Raw genomic sequence first — 24,326 nt, 5'->3', positions numbered from 1 at the left:
GAAATCGTATCCTCCATGATTCTTCACCTTTTATAATCAAATACTTCCTATAATAGATGTAAAGCGTAACTTGGACAATTCACTGAAATATTTCCGCTCCAGTGCCATCCAAATGTCGCTCACAGCGTTGCCTGAAGGCCCGCTGCTGCTTTTTTATGCTTTTTGTTATTAATTATTATCTTCAGTGGTGAACTGTTTGGGATTTTACAAGTAGATGATAACTGGCCTTTATGAAATATTAATGGACAACAGAGCATCCAGCTACGAGAAAGTTGAAAATAATACAAAATAGATATTTGCCAATTAAAATTGTGTGTGTGTGTGTGTGTGTGTGTGTGTGTGTGTGTGTGTGTGTGTGTGTGTGTGTGTGTGTGTGTGTCCAGCACAGTTCTACTGTGTTCTCCAAAGTGTCTTTATTACAGGTCAAATGATGCTCCCTTTTCCCATATGTGTACCATACACAACATTACCAAGTTTAAACAACCATGAAAGCGACCATTATTAGCATTATTAGTACAAACCACGGTGAAGCCAGGCATCAATTTTTCTCACAATGTGCTCCCCTCGCTTGGCACCACAATATATTTTTTTCCTACAATGGGCCTTTATGCACCATTATATGATGTGCCTCTAAACAGAGAAGGATTTAAAATAGCATTTGGGCAGACATTAAATGTACCTCAAACGAATGTCTTTCCTATATTGAAGCTTCCCAAATCCAGCCTTTAATAGACTCTGCAGGTTAGGTCCCCTGGATTTATAATTATTGTATTACTTGATCATCACGGGAAGAATAAAATAAGCCCTCAGTTCCAGTCACCATCTAGCCTTAACATTACATTTTTTCAGTCAAAAAATCTGATATATGACTGCAATCTTTGTCATATCCATTTGTTTGCTACTGTGTTGGTATGGACGGACAGATACTAGAGAACGTTTAGCTGCTGTGAACTCGTACTGCTTCTCAAACAGCCTTTTTGATCACCAACTCTGATCTTTCAAATAGTTAAATATAAGCAATGTCCAATGCATGCAAGGAAAACATCTCAAAATGTTTGTAACACAATGGTGAGTGTTTTTTTTTTTAAGATAGAATGAACTGATGGTACATTTCTCTATTCTGAGAACCAATTATTTCTTCGTTTTTTATGCATGCAAGGGTGCTGGTGCGTGAATACATCCCTGCAGTCGTCCTCATATGTGTTCTATGTGCCTGTTTCTGATGAATTATTTACATTGCAACACATTTTCACCCTAATGCGTAAGCTTGGTCAGTGCTCCTAAGCTTCAAACTGACACTGTATGTTTCCATCTTTTGGACATGTCGGGGACGACGAATAGTGTCTTTTCAAAATAAACTTCTGTCTTAGGAAGCTACGTTAAGGCAATAAAACCACTTAGGTTTGTGAGTTATTTCAGTTATTGGTTTGACCCATCCATCTCTCTCTGTTTGGACCAGCCGTCATTTGCTTTCAGTGTGTAATAAGGACAAGGGTGTGTTTACATTGGCGTGACTTACAAGCCTGGTGTGTTGGATTGAGACGTACATTGCTGAATCTCATCATTGCATCTGGGATCAACCTAGAAGGACTAAGGCCAATGTCCACACGAGAAAGTGTTTTGTGTGAAAACGCAGTTTCTTGCACGTTTGGGCAAGAAACTGCAGTCTTGCACGTTTGGGCCAACTGTCCAAAAGGATCCAGAGTTTTTTGTGCCTGTAAACGTACTTATTGAGACCAGGTTGAAAAAGTAAAAAACGCCACCCTTGCGTTTCGTGTTCATGTAGGTGGCCCTGCTAAGCATACGATGATGTCATCGCCCCACCCCTTGATCCTCTATCCTTTGACTTCTTACCCCAGCGATGGCCTACCGGCTTGTGATCGTGCTGCAGCAGATTATGGGTTACTATGGCAAAATATTGTGCTCCTCTGCCACTACGCTGCAGCTAAAAAGTTTTCGGTTTCTTCTTCTACTGTCAATGTTTGTATACAGCACACAAGCTTCACGTGCATGCTCCGTCTCTTCTTCTCCATTTTTGGTGTATTTTTGTAGCAGAAACAGTGTCACATATAAGCCTGGAATATGTACTACAGCGTGCTGAGTGGTTTACAATGGATTTGTTTCGACGCACATTTTCTTGAAAGACATCAAGGAAAAAAATATTGTTTTGGTACGTGTGGACGAGGCCTAAAACTATCCTCAGTGATAAGAAATCTTGTCCAGCCCAAGCCTCCACCTCACCATCACCTTTTTTCAGCTTGAGAAATATCCAATCTTGCCTAAAGATGACTATACCCTTTATTACCAAATTGCCTTCCAAACAGAAGCTCTCCGGCCCACTGGGAGGGAGAGTCGACTTTCACCTCATTAAAAGTTAAAGTGGGTGTGGAAGGAATTTTAATGCCAATTAATAATCAAAACACAGTTCTCTTCTCTCTTTCTCCAACATTACCATCCCCCCGGGCTATGGCTTAGATCAGGCTAAGATCTGCCATGATGTAGATGTCAAACTGGCTCAGAGACCAATAGGACCCTGTTCACGTAGTTTGTGTTTCAGTGAGTGTTCATATTATATTATATTTCTGAGTATGTATGCTGGGGATTTTACTCTATAGGTTATGTAAATTACCATTTGTTTCTGATCAATATTCTAAATCATACATGCTCCGCCCTCTGCTGTATCTGTCGGAAATACTCCAATCAAGAGCATGCGTACATTTATGGAAGGTCTGAGCGTTCTGAGGTCTGAAACGGCTTTTTCACTGCCGCCTCACAGCGCCCCAATGCAGTTTTATGAAGAGTGGCCTCATTTCTCAGCAGAAATCCAAGGCCTGTTACAAAAACAGGCTTTCTGTCATCCCCCGTGGGTTTGAGCAATATGTATTTCTAAAAAAAATAGCAAAAACAATTAAAATATTAGCAGATGCATGTCAATATCTGTAAATTAGTGTTTCAGAATAATGGACAGCACTGTTTGTTGTAGAGTGTGTGTGTGTGTGTGTGTGTGTGTGAGTGTGTGTATGTGTCTGTGTGTCTTTGTGTGTGTGTTTCTGTGTGGCTGTGTGTGTGTCTGTGTGTGTGTTTCTGTGTGGCTGTGTGTGTTTCTGTGTGTCTGTGTGTGTGTGTGTGTGTGTGTGTGTGTGTGTGTGTGTGTGTGTGTGTGTGTGTGTGTGTGTGTGTGTGTGTGTGTGTGTGTGTGTGCGCGTCTGTCTTTGTGTGTGTGCTTCTGTGTGTCTGTCTGTGGCTGTGTGTGTCCGTGTGTCTGTGTGTGTGTGTCTGTGTGTGTGTCCGTGTGTCTGTGTGTGTGTGTGTCCGTGTGTCTGTGTGTGTGTGGTTTTGCAGCTGTATTAATGGCACAGGGAGGGGGTCGATAGACAGAGAGACATGGTTTCTGATCCTGCTTGCGTTTTGTGGTTGTAAATAGAACGTTGGGTCCTAATTTCATTTTCCTCCCAACGCAGCAACACACAGACTGCAGGGAAACGACAGGGAAGCGAAGGGGCAGTCAATTATAAATTCATCCAGCCTTAGCTGATCGTGCTATATTCTTCTATTATTCTATGATTTTTGATGTTAGTATTTATAAATTATGAATAATCCTTTGTTTCATCACCACATTTCCCCCATTACTGTGACAATTAAACTGGGAGATTGGCCACACAATCAGGGTCCTCGGAACAAATTGTTCGACTATTCACCGCCACTATCAATGGCCACCTGTCAGACATTCAGGCGAATGCTTAGGAACAAGAATGTTTAGTGGCCATGTAGGGTTGGGCGGTATGAGCAAAATCTTATATCACGGTATGAATAATTTCATATCACGGTAACGGTATATATCACGGTATGTTTTTTCCGCCTGTAAATTCAATTAATGGCTTAAAAATAACCATACTGTCACATTTGATCATTTTCCTCTTTTATGTTAATTTTCTCACAGCAGCATAGCATTATTTTAAAGAAAATATAATAATATAATAAATAATAAGCCACAAAGAATGTGTAAATGTCTGGTAAACATTTGAACTCCAGCTTTAACTTAAAGGAGTCATAACCTGGTTTTATGCATATCCAGCCCCCCTTGGATCGCTTTGGATCAATTCGTAAAACTTATTAGAAAAAAAAAAAACCCTTTCTGACCCTTTTTCGTACCGCGATTTTATCACGCGAGATTACGCGCGAGGTTTTGACTGGTCCGGATGTGCATTGTATAATATGTAATGAGGCGCGCGTTGATTCGCCGCAGGAAGGACAGAGCCGGGGGGGCTTGCCTGCATGCAGACTCCAAAACATAAACAGCCCCCTGTCATGGCGCACACACTAAATGACGAACCTTACGGAATTCAGGCATTTATGTACGAACCAGAGTCGGAACCCGAACCGGAGAGTGAAGAGCCAGAGACGGTTGAAGAGACACGTTTACAGCAGGACGTCAGGTAGCGGACGGGGGGGGGGTTGGGTGGTGAAAGAGGGGTGGGCTTATGCAAGTAGCCTCCACGGTGACGTCACCGTAGGCGCAGAATCAAAATCTCGTGCTTTAGGAATGCACACCCTTGTGTGCTATTCCTGTTCGGAAAAAGAGCAGAAGCGAAAAAACGGCGCCACTTTCAAACTCCAGCCTTTCAGGCAAGTTTCAACTGAGGTCAAACACAGATATGCATGTTTTAACAAGAGAAATTGTGATTTCCTGGTGATGACTCCTTTAAGCTATAGTGTGTGTGCAAATGTAAACACAGAGCTCCATCTTAATAAGAAATAAAAATAACAAATGAGAAAAAGTATGCGTCGTGATGGCCTCCGTTATTCATTCATTCATTCAGAAATTTATTTGATAGGATAAACCCCTTGAGAGGAATCCTCTCGTTTTCGAGGGGGTCCTAATATACATTACAAACCGAAAAGAGACAAGACACAATCAACAATCTACAAACATACAGCAACAAAAACAACAGACATCAACACAGACATAAAAGAAATGAGTACAAAAAAAAAAAAAAATGGACACAACCTCTCAATGGCCGCAAATGGCCATAGCAATAGCCTAAATAAACTAAGAGAAATGTAAAATAATATCATAATGTTCAAATTAAAAATTACAGTGGGGAGAAAAAAAAAAAAAAAGATATAATTAATCTGAAGCATGTGCAATTTAACTCAAAATAAGAAGACACAGAATATTTAAACCTATGAAAAGAGGTCAATGAGCGTAAATTTAAAGGAAGATTATTCCAGTCTGAGGGCGATTTGTACATAAATGCTCTTTTACCAATTGTTTTGTTCACTGTGGGGGTAAGGAAGAAGTACTGGGATGAGTGCCGTAAATGGTATGTTGTAGAATATGGAATCAAAAATTGTTATAAATAAGCAGGATAATTGCAGTGTTTACATTTAAAAATAAACTGTAACCAGTGATTATGTCTTCTTATGCTGAGGGTGGGCCAGTTGAGTACATTATACATGATACAGTGATGAGTGTAGAAAGAACAACCAAGAGCAAATCTACAAAGACGATTATATGCTGTGTTGAGGGGTAGAAGATTGGTTTTAGATGCGTTTAGATATACTACATCAGCATAATCAAAAAAAGGTAGAATAAGTTGTAGGGCAAGTTTCCTTCGAACATTAAGTGTAAAACAATTCTTGGATCGAAATAAAACACTGATACCAAAGTTGATTTTACGAAGAATGAAGTCAATATGAGGTTTGAAAGTAAGTTCTGAGTCAAGCCATAATCCTAAATATTTGAATTGCTCAACTCTATGCAGATTCATACCATCATTACATGTTATTATTAAGTTATTAGATTTCAATTTTAAGTTATGTTTTGTACCATAGACCATGGAGTAAGATTTTGTTTTATTGAGCAGCAGTCTGTTAGATGAGAGCCAGGTTTGTACGGCATCAAAGTCTGATTGAAGGGCATTTTGTATCTGTAAAATATTAGATTTAGAGGTATAAATGACAGTATCATCTGCATATAGCTGAGCTGAAGTATTAGAACAAACTGAGGGAAGATCATTTATGAAAACGGAATCTCCCTCCATCGATGTGATTTATTGTCATACGGGGTGCTTTTGCGAAAGACCCATAATACTGCTTCGCATGTTTTAACTTTAAGTGGTGGAAGAGGTTACCGGTGTTTCCACCTCCAGCAGCAACAGTCGCGCGACACTCTTTGCAGAGTATCGCTTTTTGTTCGTTGTCGGATTTTCTAAATCCGAAAAAGTTCCAACAGACGTAGCGTCCTTTTTCGGAACGAGTTGGGTGGGTCACGCTGCCTCCGTTTCCTGGTGACGTTCACTCTCCGCTCATTTTATCATTTCAACTTTTTGGAAAATATCTTCATAGCTAAAAGAAACGTTGACAGTTGGTAGGTGACGGGAAGCAAACGATGGTCTCCTGTGTCGGATCAACTATCCCTCCAGACATCCTTCCTTGGAGATGCAGTTCTATTTCAGTGATACGCTGATTCCACCTTGAACAAATAACAATATATCAACAGCGTGGGACTGAAAATGTACATCATCATTAATTGATGTTTTTTGTGACTTTGTATATTTTACACTGTACATGATGACCCTTTTGAACAATATAATAGATGCAGATGAGTACAGCTGAAACACCACTACTCTGCTGATTCTGTGAACACTGTTGTCACCGGGCAAACAACAATAAATGTTCACTATTTTACAATGTCTATGTTAGAACCGTCCAGCATGTGCTGTACCTGCTCCTTTCTCTTCATTATTCTGTTATTGAAAAGTCTGCCACAGATACGATTGCAGATTCAAAACAAACGCTGCGATTGTCATGTTTAGTTTCTGTCACCGACTGGCTGTCACTGCGGCTTTCCCGTGTCAGTGCATGGATGCGCCGGCTTGACGTGCAGTTCTTACTTTGATTCTGAAGGCCAGACTGCGTTTTCAGACAGGTCTTTGATGTCAGAGGCGATCAGTGCTCATCTCAGAGGAGGAGCAAAACGAGTGGGAAAGCAAATAAAATAGGAGCTGACTGGCAGCTCGGTGGGTCTCAAAAGCCACTGAGGAAAATGTCACTTTCTATCAACTTAGTTACGGGGCCTAAATGGGTACCTCTGGACTTTAGGTGATAAAGTGTTCACTGTTAAAAGACATGGTGTCCAACAGTGTACATTCTGAAATCAGTGTCTTCTAAGACAGTAAATGTGTTTGTAAGCTTCGTTCTTGTAGCATTTTTCACGCTATCCATTTTCCCTATGACATGCTGAAGAATGATTTTGGATACTTTCAGCATATGTTGACAAGTCACATAGTTAAACAGTTGGATAAAAGGCCTGATATTACCATCTATCACCGCTCATTTAGATTGGTATCATTGAGACTTGCTTTCTGCAAGCTTAATAAGAGTGTTCCCAAAAAACAATTTAATAACCTTGCTTCAGTGCTGACACACACAAACACACAGATTACCCTCCAACGCCATGACTCCTCCCCTTTCTTCCCCTGGCAGCTTAATAATTAATATGCTTATTTTTTTGCCTCTTAGGCCTAAGCCTTAGGTAAGTGGAGCAGCTATTGATGGGGGCAGTGATGGGTAATGGGACATGAAAAGGACTTTTTTGTTCATCTCAGGTCCCCACAGAGATATGGTGGGTGTTACTACATGCAACGGCATGACTTCACCAAATAAACATGTTAAGTCTCTACCACCTCTCCATGGTACATCTATCGGCGTGGTGCTAAAAAAGATCTGGCTTCCAACAAATATATTATTCTTTTAAATGTATTTATTATAATCTGTGTTTACAACAGCCAGGCAAGGACGCACACATTACTTCCCATACATAGAGGTCAATGTGGTCTAAAAACATTTGTCCTACTGGTGTTTTGAGACAATGTGATGTAGGCTGACGTCACACACAAGGAACCCGAACCGGGAATTGAACGTGGGACCCTCTTGCTGTGAGGCTACAGTGCTACCCACTCAGCACCGTGCAGCCCATCAGCAGGAAATTCAAGTTGTATTTGGACAACAGTTTTGTCAACATTGGTTATTATCAAGACTTAAGCGACAGAGGTAGCCAGATGGTGCAAATCAATAACACTCAATGGAGACAACCTCCATGATGGTGAGGACAAAGCAGTCATTCCATCACCCATGATGCTACTTATTGTTAGTAGTTGCGTCATAAATTGAGCAGTCTGTATCTTGAATGATGGTAGACTGCTGGCAAATATTTAATAGCTTGTCATTGGTAGTTGCATATTTAAATTGGCATAGTGACATTTTAGTGCAGTATTTGGGTAATATACTAGGCAACTAACCAACATACAATACAACTGTTTGATATCACCTTAGTATTTATTGATTCAAATAATAATTATTTCATCCGTACTGCTGCACATTTTGTTTTTTTTACTTTTTCATTACATGTCATTACAAATCAGAACTTTCAAGCAGAAAGGGGCAATTCCATGTCACAGCATGAATTCATCATCATATAACAAGTATAGCTATAGTGGGCTATATTTAACAATATTTACATGTCTAACTACACGCCAGCATCCTGAGGTTACCATATCAAACTTGCATATGTATACATGCGTTGTAAGTTTGATGGGATTGTGTTCCTGTTTGTCCTTCGTGCATTCTAAGAGCCATCACAGGAAAAGTACATGTTCTATTGTGGTCTGTTGTCCATCCATGTCAGAAGGCAAACGCGTTTATATCTGTTCCCACACACAAAAGTGCCAGAAATAATAGTGTAACAAATGGAAAAAAAGAGAGCTTGAAAAATATATAGGAGTTTTATTCTATGCATGTAAAGATTTGGACGGCAAAGTTTGTTAAACACCTCACTTGTGCGTATCTTTCTCAGAGTGGCACTGCTTAACGACGTTGCCACGGCTCCCAGGTTCTGTAATAGTGGCTCGTAACAATTCAGAACATCATAATAAGCCACTTTTGTGTCATCAGAGATGACCCTCTAGACTTTAAAACACTTATCTGACTAAAGCACTTATGACAACTTTTATTAGAATAACAAATTTAAACAATTATGTGCAGCTTTGAGAGGAAATGTGAAGTCTCTCAAAGCTTTGTAGGTTCACTTTAAATGCACTTTGCAGTCTTCTGGATGGCATTTTGTACCTTGGATGATTCAGACCACATACAAGCCCTGAGTGAACCAAATGAACCCTCCTTAGTGTGGTACTGAATGTTTCTCAGTGAGCCCAGAACAACAAGGCCTCCATGACGTGGTGTTGCCTTAGTAAATAATGCACTGACTGAAGCCAGCTTCCTCTTTGGTGAAACCAACATACTTGGTATGCTTGTGGTAAGATATACGACCTCTCCTCTCCTCAGTCTTTCCATCTTTCCTTTTTTCCATTTTCTCAGACCCTTTTTTGTTTTGCCCATTCCAGAGAGCGTGGCTCATTTTAGCTGGCAAGCTGATCACACATCAGGCTTGATAAGCTAAGTGGCCCTCAGGAGCAGTAATTGAAGGTCCTTTTACTCTTCTTTTTTTTAAACACTCTCTTGTTTGTCCCCTTGTTAATCTTTTTTTTTTTGTGTGTGTGTGTGTGTTAATCTTTTTTTTTTTTCTTTTTTTTTTATGCGCGTGTGTGTGTGTGTGTGGGGGGGGGGGGCTTTTCTTTTTCTTTTCTTTTTTTTTTTTAGCTCTTTCCTTAATTGTTTTCATGGTTTTGTTTTCTTTCCTTTGTTGCTTGTAGATTTGGTTTATCTCAAGGTACTGTAATGTGATTTTCTCCCCCTCCCTACAAAGCTCAGATTACCAGGGCTTTATCACAGTTTATGTTGAATAACCATAACCATTCTGTCATGATTTCTGTTCCTCTTCTCGTCTTTAAGCAGATGCTTTGCCTTGCCTGGTTATAAGTCCATAATCCCCAAATCTGAGCCTTTTTTCATAAAGACTCATAGGAAACAATTGCGTGAGGGATGGGCCAAATTTAATCAGAAGGCTGCGAATGCAATTATCTTGGTGGAGGAGAGGCATGCGTTTGGGGGATGGGAGCATGGCCGACGCCCCCATGCCATCTACTATACCTCAGCAAATAAATCAATAACATTTCTCCTTCACAGTGACACAAAGGATAATACAGACGTGTTATTTCTGAGATTACAACAATGTATTAATTTTAAAGATTGAATAACGGCACAAAATGGAATTCCATTGACATCCCTAAAAGTTGTCATCTTCAATTAAATGTTTTGATTGAGCCACTGACAGAGTAGAACAGAGTGATTGGTATGTTGCACCTCTCATACCCCCCCCCCCCCCCAACAAAGTGTGCTTATATGCAAAATATGAAGTATGCACATTTTAATATAATTGTCAGATAATTGCAGAAATTATTTTATTGCAACTTTTTGACCAGTACCTATTTCATCATTTGCTGCACTCAATGCCCAATGCTCTTTACCCAACAACATCCAGGCATTACATTCTTGCTCTGTCCCCTCAAAATGAACCATAAGTCACATGTCCTTTTTTCCCATGTATTTCTACTATTTTATCCACAACCCTTACTCCTCTCAAGACGATTAACGTCTTCTCAATTAATGTTTTACTCTCAGTTTAAACAGCCTTCATAGGGGGTTTTGATACTTGTTTTCCACCCAAACACTGGGAAAAATAGAGCTTCCAGTTTCAATGAAATAACAGGCCTTGGTCACTAAGAGTTTCAAATTGAAAGGTTTTTGCATTGAGATGGTGGAGGTCATTCATTACCCGAAAATTGCTTAGCGTGAACGTCGTGCTGCACGTGTGATGCCGTGCTCAGCCATGAATGTCAGTCTCCGTATTACAACTGAATGTGTATCTTATGTGTGAGGCCTGTGTGTCACCATATACATTTGGAGACATATACTGTACATGCTGGACATATATACTCACGTTAAATCACCCTTCTCAATGCTATGTCTTTCTGTTCCTGCAATCTTGAAAGTTTTATTTCAATCATCCAACATAGTGCCACCTATTTGTTTTGATATTTTGATGCTTGCCACCCATATACCTTTGCCAGTTATATTTCTTCTTGCAACACACCAATATCAGACAAATATTGCACACACACACACGCACACACACACACACACACACACACACACACACACACACACAGCCCACGCTGCTGCTCTTGACCGCAGCGTGTTCAGAGATGGTCAAATCCCAACGCTGCCTCATCCCTCTGGTGAACCTCTCGCAAAGCGCTTTCATGTAGTCAAATTAATGCAGTTGTTCTTTTCAGGTCAATAGTTAAACACATAAAAGTGGAGTTACATTGGAATATGTACCCCCATTTCGCTTGGGGACTGCGTTAGCAGTGTTAAAATGGCATGGTGTTTGTGTGGGACGTACTCCATCCATTGACCTTATGAGATATCACGTTTGTGATGTATGCTGCGAGACATTTCACACTATAGATCCTGTAATAAGGCATTACAATGGTTTATACAACACTGGATTTCACTTATTATATTCTTAGCTAAGCAGATGTAGACCAAATAGGACAGTTGTTGACAGTTTCTCTCTGAACTATAAGTAATATTTCAGTTGTATCCTGGTTGAGCTGTGAAACATTTTGTGACATCCAGGAACTAACACCCCCAAAAGTTCAGTTTAGTTTTCATATCGTCGAGTTGTGTAATGTTTTCAGTAGCTCTGGAGGGAGCTTTCCAAAAAGCTTGACCCATAATAATGACTACATGTAAGTATACCGCATTCTCTGCTGCTTAAATTTTGGCCATTTTCTTTTTTTATTAGTTTGTTCTTAGTCCTAATAGAAGTGCAATGCAAAATGTATGGAGTAGTGGCCTTAAGACTGAACCTTGTGGAACCCCACAAGTAACAAGTAAACCAATATATCAAAAGCCGCTATATTACATTATATATATTATATTATATCGGGATGATTCTAAAACATTTAATGAATATATACACAGCTATGTACAGTCAACTATGCATGAGGGATTTACTTTTTTCAACGCTCTTAAACTCTGTTTCATACATGGAAACAAAATGCATGCAAACACAGTTCACTTGTTCTACATTCACAGATAATCTGATGTTCTTTCTCTTCTCGTCTATGCTTTTTCACACACAAATGCATGTTTCCCTTTTTTTAATATTGTTTTTCACCTACACGCACATACTTCACATCTGGGATTGCAGGCATTACCTTGGCAACAGTGGGGACTGGAGGGCAAGGATGGAACTGTTCAGCAGCAGCAGCAGATGATGGATGGAAGGGGAGATCACCTATTTGTAGAGCAAAGGCAGAGATTTGCTGTGCTGACATCTCCTGTCGGTAATCGAGCGACTCAGCAGTGACAGCGCCGTGATTGACACAGCGCTATGCGGCAACATGGGCAGCGTCTGCATCAGAAAAAGTCTTCTCCGCAAGATTATTTTTGGTTGTTATCAATTTTGTTTTAAGGGTGCGTTTCTTTATTCAGTAATAGTGCTGGTGATACATGAAGAGGCTGTAGCCTCTATAGTTTGTCCATTTCATCAAATAGTTCCAAACGCATATCCCTGCATCATCTATTTAACCTTAATAATTGTCTTGTAGACACCCTTTATACGTTCTATCTTTCTCATTATTTCTTCAGTAGCCAGCATCTATATGAGAGATGAACAGATATGCTGATGGATGAAGGCTGATAAAATAGATGTAATTCATTCTCCCATCATTACATCTATCACTCACACGTCTTCATGCGTCCAAACAGCATGTGCGGTCTTTAATTTGCACAATCGTTCACTCGCTTATTCTTTCAAATACCCCTTTATAGTTGCACGCTACGTGGTTTGCTTGAGCCCATCGGCAGCTTGGAATGTTTTGCACTCTCTTTTCTTGGTCCTTGTGTACCTCTCCTAGTTATTTTGTTCTTCTAATGCTGGATATGTAGGTGGGAAGGGTCACCGCCATGGACCAGCAACATAGCTTTTCAGCACTTCCCCGTACTTTGTTCCTGTGGTAAACCAGAGATAACTGTATGATAAAGGCTCTTTCTCAGCCAATTCATAGTTGCAGAGGAGGAGCAGAGCAGTGCTGACATTCCCCACCCACATTCTCCCAAATGTTGCAGGGATTCAAATTAGTGACCTTCTTGTTACGGGCAAACTGGTAATGCAATTGATACTCCAGACACATTTATTAATGAGGGCCTCATTACTGCCAACCCGTAAGCCAAGAATGTGGTTGTGAATATGGCTTGAGCATTCTTCTTTCTGTGTGTTGAAATAAGAGACTGTACCCGTCTCTTATTTTGGTATTTCTGCCACTTTGAGTGCATCCGAGCAACAACTTAAGCCTTCCACTGCTGCTGGGGCGTGCAGCAGGATCCGTGCCCTAGCGTTTAGCCTCTTTGACCCAGACCCTCTTTGATGCATCCTCATCTTCCCACAGAGTAATGCCCCCCCCCCCCCCCCCCCCCCACCGTTCCACTGAGCTAATAGCGGTGCTCAGCCAAAAGCAAGTTGAAGCTCTCGGACGGAATGAGACAGCGTAGTGGAGACCCAGGGTAAAATCCCCAGTCCCATTGCTAGAGAGGAGAAACTCATCTGTCTCTCTGATTGAGTACCTGTCTAACTACTGTAATTGCCTGACTGTTTGAGTGTCTTTCTGAAGCTCTTGCTGCGTTTCTTTCTAATTTATCAAGCCGGCTTGTTTTTCTTTTCATTTAAGCATATATAATCACCTAGAGGGTGTAAAGTTAAGATATCCGGTGAATGTGTTTTGTTGTGTGTATTGATGGTAGTCGGTCAGCCCATGGTGCTTCTTCATTGTTCAGAAGAATAAACACTATTGGGGATATCTGATAATGTAGTCCTCCAACACTGGAGCAAGTCAACCATTTTGTTGTCGTGCTTCTGTTTCCCTACGTATTTCTTCATTAAACAATCCACACTTATTAATTCGCCCTCACAAACTCATTAATATGTTGGGGTTTTTTTTCTGATCATTGGTTTGCTATTTGCCTCCCAGTCTTAATCAAACTCATCCCCGCACTGCAATAAAGGGGAAAGAAAAAAAATTACAGCCAGCTCTCACCATCAAAATAATTGCCTGCATATATTTGTTCTGCCTCCTTGAATTTCATATTGTTTTCCTCCAATGGTCACGCGGCCTGTTATTGAAGATTCCTGTGCCTTTTGAAGCCACGCTCTCGTTCGGAGGGGCTAGGAGTTGCTCTTGGGATGTAATGGGAGGGGAGGGGGTCGTTTGAAGACACGAGCCATAGCTAGGTGAAAAAACTAATTAAGACATTTTCTCTACCCACTAAACAATCAACAACAGGATTTAACCATTCAACCATTCCCTGGCTACCCAGCAAATGTGCAAGCCAAGCATTTGCTTGTAATGAAAATGAAACGTGAGCACCAGTTCCGTGCGTTATTCTAGGTATTATGTAATCTGTTTGTTAATTATTCATATAATGGTGACAGAGGCCATGGGAAATACTGTAACTGTTCTGGGAAAAGTGCCAGCAAGGAACCAATTTACATCTTGGACTTGGTCATGTCACACTGCAGATTAGTACATTGGGGAGTCCAAGTGCACCATGTGTGCAAGATGGTGGAGCCCTCTGGATGGTGCTGAGGGTCACTTGTTATAACAGTGTTGAACACAGTGTTTTATCTTTCAGTCTGTTTATACAATGTGTCTGGGGGGCGTGAATGCTGCTCACGTCCAGCTGGAATTAGTGGAAACACCTCGTCTCACACACAAGAATCCTGGCGATTGTTTGTGGATTGTTGTTCCTTAAATGCAACACTTGTTTTCATTTTTCCAGATTAGATCCATGGAAAATGGTGATTGTTGGAATACAGCAGGATAAAGTCTGTAGGAATTATAATTTGATTCTTCTTCTCAGTGTTTCAAGTGTTCAAATACAGAATAGGCTGGAGCGTGCATGCATGCAAAATGAATGCATGTATTTTTTCAGAAGTGATCTACATTTTTAAGGAGTTGTAAAGCCGATGTGAATATGTCTTGGACACGAAGGCCCACATAGTTGTATCTCACTTAAACAGGGTTGAGATGTCCTGCTGGCGTTTTCATCGTAATAACTGCTTTGCTTTGACTGTTGGTCTGTCCATTGCCCTACTTTGCCAGCAGCATCTTATTGTGCAAACAATTTGAATTTGAGATGTGGCCTCCTCCTAGCTGAGCGATATCCCTCCTGTGGTGAGAGGCAGGATTAATTTTTCTCCCTGACTTCCACCGCACATGCAGCAAGATACGAGGGAGAGCTGAGGTTGGCGGGGGGGAAGTCTGGGGGCTTGTGAAGGTAATACCGCCATTATCCAAGGAGCATCATTTAATCGGGCTTTTGTGGGACGATATTGTATTTGGTTGTGTCAGTGTGGTGCTGGCGGGATGCCTTGTGTATGATTATGTGTCTCATTGGTTTCAGTCCTGTGTCAGTAATCTGTTTGTAGGGAGATAGAGAGCACACAAGCTCTGTAAATAATGCAAATCTGCTACTGGGCTTCACTTGGTCTTTCTTTTCTGTCATCCGTCTCTCTGGATTTCTCCCATCTTTATTTGTGCCCCCCCACACACACACACTCTTTCTCACATAAAAGTCAGGATTAGGCATTCTCTGAACTCTCGCACAACAATGATGGGAACCACCCTCCGTATCCAATCATTCAGCAGACTGTGTGTGGGTGTGACGAAATGAATCAATCCTCTGACGACAATGGACAAGGGGATGCATATTATGATGGCAAGATGACTTTTTCCCCCAACCACCTTTAGGAGATCTAAAATGAAAAACTTGTGAGGTTTATTGTCTCTTACTGGGGCTTAAATCGCAGGATCTCCTGTTGTGATGGTAGCCAGGCATAATTGATTCTGTCTGCACGCAGCGTGGGACTAGAAAGATGAGAAAAACAACAAAAATGGGAAAAGATCACAGGTTGAAATAACTGGTTTTATAAGGACGTGGCTTTGTCCCGGCTGCCTCACAACAGCAAGGGCCATCGCAAGCGTGCTTCTCAACATCAGCTGCTGAAACCCAACTTTGCCTCTGTCTTCAGATGGAACAGGATAAAATGCCAACCAATCCAGTGATTACTTTTGATTTGAACATGCAGTGTCTGGTCGTGTTAATTATAAAATGATGAGGGCAAAAAAAAAGAGAAAAAAATAAATCTGTCAGTTAAAAAAATCGCATCAGGTGCCTGTTAGCAGGATTGCTGAATTAAGTGCATCCTCCAGGCAGAAACAGTTAAGTACCCAGCAAGCCCCCTGTGTGCTTCTGTGTTGACTGAGTGATGTCTCTCTCCTCTACAGAGATCCTGAATGGAGGTGTGTATGTAGACCAGAACAAGTTCCTGTGTCATGCAGACACAATCCATTGGCAGGACATCGTCAAAACCCCCCGGACGCATCCCGTTGTGGTTCCCACCAACAGCAGCGTCGCATGTAAGTAACCCCAACAAACACAAGCGTGGCAAGGAACATTTCCTTGAAAGCGTTGCTGTTGCTCCAGACACACATGTGTAATACCCATTCACATACCCATGCACAGTTAAACAGCACCGAAGCTCTCACTTATTTAATATTGCACTTTTATATTCTGTAGTCTTGAAGGACAGTTCTTTCTCTTCAAAACTCTTTGAATCGATGCAGCACAGGCATATATATTGTCCTTTTTTAAAAAATTCCACACATTCTTCTTCTTCCATTGAAATGCACGTAGAACACCGGTGGTTAAAGACTGCTGATGTGTTCTGCTTTTTAACGGCTAGCCTTGATATGCTAGCCTCAAGCCAACACAAGGAGGCGTCTACAGAGGTCAGTTAAACTCCCTTCTTTCTTACCCGGCATTTTTTTCATTGTCAAATTTGTAGTCTTCGGCCAGTCTGTGCCTTGAGGCATGTCACTTGAGGCAATTCATCAGATTTTCTGCAGCTCCCTCTGAAGCTAAAGAAGACTCAACACAACTTTTTTTTTTCACCGCCTTAGACCTGTGAACAGACTTTGACACATGGAATCGGTTCAGCTTTGCCTTGCTCGATAGTACTTCAGCAGTGGTAATCAGAAGGTGGTGATTGCTGCTCTTTCACTTTTCTCCACCCAGATTTAACCTGCACCTGATACACAGCTTTCACAAAGATTTTGACATTTACATTCCTCACTGCCTGTTCATTAAGCTCTTTTTTTTACTTCTCAAATAGCGACAGCGTTTTGCACCTATTCCTTTCACTCACATGAATTTTGGCAGTGTAGCCTGCTAGAAATGATAGCAGGCTAGAACATGACTACTTATAAATGTGATGAGTCATTTGCATTAAACTCTCTTTAAACTCTACCTGAAGGTTCCTGGAAGTCAAACTTACAGAACTCCGAGCAGTTAGTCTTCCAGACACCTTTCATAACGAACCAAGGGCTAGTAAACTGTGACAAAGGAGTGACGAGTGTGAGCAGCACAACATTATCATTTCACAAGCACCCCTTGACCCAATTCTGTCAATCGGCATAATATAACAATCGACAACGACTGCTTGTTCACGTCTCATTAATGACCCACTGTAGCCGACGGGAAGACATGTTAATAAATGTTCAGACGTATGAAGGGATTTATATTTGGATAAAATAAACATACGTAATCTGTCAGGGAAGTAAAGATGTAATAAGTCATTTCTTCTGACCCATTCACATACTTAACCTCTTAACGCTGCTTTTGTTATTAATTTAGTGCTCAAGCTGTTTGATATTTTAATCTGTTGTTGTTGTTTTCTTTCTTCTGTTCTTTAAGCTGTCTCGTTTGTCTGTAAATACGAACTGACATAATAAAATGCATCATCATTACGGAAAACAAACAAATATAAAGGCAGTCTCCTCATATGCCCTTGGATTTCCTCTCACAGCACTCGCTGAAGGCTTCAAATGCAGATTAACAGCTCCGAGCATTGATATTCTGCTCAATCACCCTCCTCCCTGCAGCCCTGTTAGCCCTGGATCGACCCCTTACTCCTGTGCAAGTCTTCTACTCTGCCAAAAGATCAAGGGTCCCCAAACCTGTAATCCACGATTGAGAACATAATCTCCATTTCATTCCTTGGGGAGACACACGATTCACGCCGTTATTGTATATATAGTGTGCCCAAGTTGTTGTGTTTATTGGTCCTCTTTTCAAAAACAGGACAGTCGTTTTGAAATCCATGCCCTCGTTGATTCAATTGCAAAATCTGTCTTTTGCTAGACACTGGCCGTGGAATGGCAGCATTCCTGACATTTTCACCTTCGGGCTGTTTTAAGAAAGCTGTGAAAGATGATGGTGCAGGTAGCCGGGTGGGACAGGTTTATTCTAGGTCGCTGAGAATTTATAAGTTGAGAAAGTGAAGACATTGGACATTGAATGAAAACTATTTGTCTTGACTTCACAGGGTCCAACAGAGATATGGCTTAGTGCAACGGAGGTTTTGAACACTGTCAGACGGCCACTTATGACTGGCTGACATTTACATCACTACCCTATTTGTGTGCTGCTTTTCATACAGTCAGGGCCATCGATCCTTTCTTTCTCAAGCATGGTCAAAGTGCTAGTTCGAGGAGAACGGCCTGAAAACGCAGAGAACAGCTGAGGTGCAGGCTGGAAAAGAAGACAAAGAGAGACAGGGATGGACATTAAGTGGGGAAAAAACGCACAGAAGAGTGATGAATCAGCAAGGGGTGGATTGAGGATGAAAGGGATGAAACATGTGGTGGAGAGTGGATCTGGCGAGGAAGAAGAGGAGGGAAGAAGATGGAGAGGCCTGTGCTGGGGAATAGGGTCGGTATCGATGCGAATAGCTCTCATCTGGAGAGGCTGATGGACAGAGGACAGCACTTCTGCACTTACCCAGGCTCACTTCCCCCGCAGTCAATTACCAGACAGTCAATTAAGTCCTCTGCAAAAGAAAAAAAAGAAAAAAAAAGAAAAAAACAGAAAGGCACTGGCTAAATCTCCGAGGGTATGATACTGCTTTTCTGCTGGTGCTTTCCGCTGCTTGCCTGCTTTCATCTCAACCTGGTGTGTGCTGATTTCATGCTGGGCTGGTAGAATAGAGACACATATTGTCTTATTTTCACAAAACAACCCATGCCAAGGTTATTTCAGGTCGTATGGCTGGAACAGAATGTGCTAGTCAGAGAGGCCGCCTTGTTACTAAAAGATGGCACGTTTCATCATCTCTGTTGCATAACGATAAGAATACCCGTTAGAACACAAGGTTTTATTTCTGTTGAAGTGAATGCTGAAATAACACAATCAAAATATTACAAGGATTATTACAAGGATAGAAACTGCCATTTGAATTGAATCAGTTAATAAACATATCACCATATGCTATAATTAACCAAAAGGCAGTCCCATGAAGTATTCAAGTACCAAAGTTTCTTGTGAATTATGTCAGATTCCAATTATAATAATGATCGAGCAGTCACAAAACGCTTGAAAATGCACTTATAATGAAGCCTTGTATCATAAGATCAACACTTCCGTGAATCGCTGCGTTGAAATCTTCACACAAGGACATGCAGACACACCTTTAGTGTACTGAGCCAAGGCAACAACTCCATCCTCGCTCCCTCTTTTGGATCAATTTGGGCTTCAGTGGAGTGCTTGATGGCACACAGACTCGTTTAACGGCCTCCAGCCCATTTTAAGGTTCAGCTAATGCAGGTTTTTGAAGGCTAATACTGATCATATTTTGTGATAAGTAGCCATTTGCCAATGCCAAATGCCAATCATCTCTTTCTTTGAAATTGTGTGCAGGTCAAAAGTGCAATCGTTCCTGTAATGGCCGTTGCTGGGGACCAAAGGGGGACCAATGTCAGAGCTGTAAGTACTTTACTATTATTAGCTGAAGACACTCTAAGTGGTCTTTAAGTGACTTCCTTTCAATTGTATCGCGTGCACTTAAGGAAAAGCCTCCACAGTATTGTGTGATTATATGCATTTTTGCACATACAATCACTCATCGTTCACATGAATGTGTTTTACTTTTATTTTGTTTGGTGGTGCTTTTTTCTGTTTTAATACGACACATAATTCCACCCTTTTGGACTTGTGCCGCTGCCTTGTTTTCTTTATCCACACTATGTTACCCAGACAACACAAATAAAAACTGAAATCAGGTACATGATCGTATGCTAAATTGTGTGTTTGCGAGAAACGTACTCGTTTTAATACAGGGGTATGAACTAACCTGTGACAAAGTGATGTGGTTGTGACATTTACATGTGTCAATGCTTCAAATCTGGCAACTTAAGTGGCTAACTGTAGGTCACGAATGCCATCTTTGTGAAAGCAGCCACTAACATTGTCCAGGTTGCCAAATCATAATCAGCTTGCCTTGAAAATAATCATCAACGTTTGATATCCAAACTGCACTGTTTTTTTATGGTAGTTAATATGCCTTTCACGATGATTTGCATAAAACATTGAATTTCAGCTTGTTCTAAATTTTATATTTAATTGTACTCTGCTCTGATCTATTCTGACAAACCCCAGCCAGAAATGTAGCTCATTTTCTGGCTAGAAAATTAATTTGATCATATCTGAAGCTGCAGTATGCCACTCAGAGATAAAATCAAATAATAGCCATGGTCTTCCCTTCAAATTACTTTTTTCCTCCAATAATCCAAAAATGAAATCAAGTTGAACTCAAATTGTACAGATACAAGAAGAAGAAACAAAAACAAAAACATGATCAGCTTGTTGTCTAACATGGAGGTCATCTCTATTTTTGGCCTTCCGTTTGCAAGCATGGTATGCTTTCAGGATGGCAGAATCTTTCTGTTTAATATCATTTTAAGTGCATTTGTTAGATGAATCACAGCGTTAGTGAAGGCAGTGCACTGAAGTCATGCTTGTATTCATCTGTTGCATGAGTGACAAAGTGTTATAATTCTTAGCATTGCCTGGATTTCTTTTGAGCAACTTTTAATTACAGACTGACATTTATAATATATTGGCTTTTATTTCCAAAGGAAGGATGCTTCAAACTTTTTGTCAATTATGAAATCACGATCAATGGTCAATGACATTTGAAGTAACACAAGCCTTTTCAAGCTCGATGTGTGTTAAAGTATTGCAGACTTAAATTAACACATTTAGTCCCACTTTATGTTGCTTTACTAATCAAACTCACAGTTGGAGAAGTGGCAGTTTGGAAGGTTTCAGGCAGGTTTCAACCTTGTTCTGCAAAGGAATTTACAAGCCTATAATGGCTGTGGAAACAGTGCCATGTCCAACACACACACGCACACACACACACACACACACCATCAACACCAACACAATCCCTAGACCCTCTAACACAACAACATCTCTCACACACCCTCCTGCTGGGACCCCCCACCCTTCATACTAGCTCAAGGCAGCTGGGAGAGAGTGTGAGAATAATGCACTACTGAGTCCATCGGCAGTGAGGGGGGCTCCATGTGTGTTATTCCCTCTCCTCAAGTCATTTCTCTTCAGTCTCCTCTCCCAGGCTCTCCCCACATTGCTGTCTCTGCTGCCTCAGCGAAGCAACAGTGCTTTTGCTTTGACCTAATATTCAATTTATGAGTATTGAACACCACATTTGCTTGGCATTTTGGGGATCATTGATTATCAAATTATAGCAGCCCTGATCATTATGGTATGGATTCTAATGTAGCAGTTTTGTCACAATATAACAAAATTGGTTTGAAGATTATTCATGTTGTTTCCGCCAACTTCACAACCTACCTTTGTGGGCCTATGTTACGTAAAAAAGTCAATAAGAAATGTTTTGCCTCTTTTTGGGTAAGGAAGGAAAATTTGCCATCATCAGCATTTGTTGTGTTGTGGTTTCAAAAATAATTTAGACATTTGTAGAACATTTAAATACAAATAAGGATGGAGGATTACCTTTTTTTTCCCTTGGCATCCCTAGTTTCCCCAAATGATGTACATATTTTAAGACATTCTATTATTAAATGCTTGAAAAATAGTGCATTGAGCTTCTGAGAAATAGGAAAAAAAAAAAAAAAATCCAGTCCCCCCAGACCCTCCTTCACAATGTCTGGGAATTAATTCAAACCAATGTGGAATGTCAATAAGAAGTGAAGTGAAGGGATGCCTCATGTTAAAAGGCACACGCCTTGCTGACCTATCGTCTATGTTTGACCTAAGACGTTTATATTACTTGTGCTTTTGCATTCGAGGTTAGACTTGTGGTCCTTGTCTGGCAAACACATATATAAATGTAATTTCTGACATTTCAACACTTATTTTTATTGTAAGGACAGACTCCACAGCCTTGGAATTATTAGCCAAAACATAAGGCAATTTATATAATTGGCCCATTGCCCGACTCTCAGCCAATCTTAAGCCTTTGATAAATAAACTGACCAACAGCATTACGTGCCTAAAACGCAGCATTTTCTTTCTAAACAGGAAACATGAACATGTGTGAAGTCATAATCCTTCTGTCCGCAATGTATCAATCTGTCACAGATACTAACACTCTCTACGGATGTCCATCCATTTTATTTTCATCATGGCTCCATCTGTGCCTAACACACCACTTCACCATCCCTATAAAAGCTCACACATGCATGGAAGCTTGATCTTTGATATGGCCACGTTTGTTTCTGCAGTAAAACAGAACACACAATACAAACAGTCCACACACTGAAACTGTATTACTCTGTAGAAGAAGATTATTTTTTCATCCTCCCTCTTCCAGTCTGATTGCGCTGTACCCTTTGCCATCGCTTTCCTCCCCTCTTTCCATCACTCAGACTCGCCGACCAACGCTGGTCGCCAACCAATGCCTTCCAACCCCTAGCACGTCTCATCGTATTTGTTCTGTGGTTCGCGATCTCATTAAGATAATGAGGAATGAACTGTTTGACCAGGACCTGTTAACAACACGTCACAGACCATCCCCGGATAAGCCCCGGCCCTGTCCGTCTTCCTCCTTTATCATGCCATCTTCATCCCAGATGTCATGATTCTTAATTTTTTTTTTTTTTTTTTTACCTCGCAACCTTTAGTTTTATTGTGCTGAAATACATGCAACAAATACCTGTGTAGAAAAAAGAAAGAAAAAGAAAAAAGTCAAATGACAGGCCGCTTCAAAGATGCTTTCTGTGACATTTTCATGAATAATTTTTCAGCTGTCTCAAAATCAACAAAAAAAAGCAGCTTTTGGTGTCAGCACCGCAGCTGGGAAGTGAATCCACCCAATAAGTAAATTACAACAGAACACAGCTCCTGGCATTAACAATCACAGATGTACAGAACAACTCCTTTGGTGTTCACAACCTGCAGAAGAACCTGCACTTCAGAACAACTGAAGTTTTTTTTTCTTCTTATGTTTGGAGTCCTCTCATTTGGATGTTTCTGTTTACACATTGCCCTGCAGTCTCATGCCCTTTTATTGCGATTGGCAGCGTTTTGACTTAAGATTTGCCTAGGACCTTTCGTTAGAACACATTTAATAACAAACTTTATTAGAAGATATTGGTGAATGAGGCCCAGTGCTTTTGCCTTAAGATACGTTTTGGTTGTCTGTCTCTCTGTGTCAGACCTGTCCAGGGTGTACCATGCCTTCAAACCCCTGTTTTTTTCCCCCATATTGGTTTTCCACATTGTGAAAGTATGACTTTGGTGGATCTTTTTCACTGCAGTCCGTAGCACAGATAGACCTAAGAACAGTAATTATGGAATTGTTTGCCATTACTAGAACCAGAGATGATTGTCTGATTGGCTGTGTCACTGGCACAACCATTGTTACAGGTACTCCATGCACCTGTGCAAGTCAAACTACATACATGGCACTGCATCATATTACACTTGAAATGAATACAGTCGCCACATACTGCATGAATGAAATTGAAAGAGATGATTACTCAACATGTCAGGCATTGATGTGTACATAAATTGAGTTTATCTGTATTCTACTCCACTTCATCAAAGATAATTCAGCAGCTTTGTTTTGTAATGTGAGGGAAAAAGCATGAAAAACTGATCGCTGATGTAAGATGTTCATATATAAATATATAAACATTTACTTCTGTGGAGGGTGAAAAGGCCACAGTTTGCACAGTGAATACCTTGGGATATTATGTACTGCAACAAAGTAGATCAGTGAAACTTGAATTCTGGGGAATGGGAAGATAACTTTTTCATTTGGTGTCAACCTTAGTTCACTGCCTGACATTGAATGGAAGCTCTGAGGAAATGCCGAAATCTTCTAAAACACAGCAATGATACACAGTGAGATAAAAATATCACACAGTGAATATGCATCTTATATTAGCTGGACATCGAGAAGAGGGGCAGAC

At 40.7% G+C, this 24,326-nt stretch overlaps 1 protein-coding gene across 2 annotated transcripts in view; it reads left to right on the top strand.

Annotated features, from left to right (window-relative positions):
- Positions 1 to 24,326, top strand: part of erbb4b (erb-b2 receptor tyrosine kinase 4b) — a 285,517-nt gene that overhangs the window by 160,434 nt on the left and 100,757 nt on the right. For both annotated transcript variants that reach the window (XM_084023790.1, XM_084023789.1), the window contains exons 4-5: positions 16,314 to 16,445; positions 19,783 to 19,848. In XM_084023790.1, the coding sequence (XP_083879916.1) occupies positions 16,314 to 16,445; positions 19,783 to 19,848 (198 nt within the window). The remainder of the gene's footprint in view (positions 1 to 16,313; positions 16,446 to 19,782; positions 19,849 to 24,326) is intronic.

This window comes from Eutrigla gurnardus, assembly GCF_963514095.1.
Source record: "Eutrigla gurnardus genome assembly, chromosome: 12".
NCBI lineage: Eukaryota > Metazoa > Chordata > Actinopteri > Perciformes > Triglidae > Eutrigla > Eutrigla gurnardus.
Note: the sequence above shows the minus strand (reverse complement) of the source record. Positions and strands in the feature narration are given on the sequence as shown.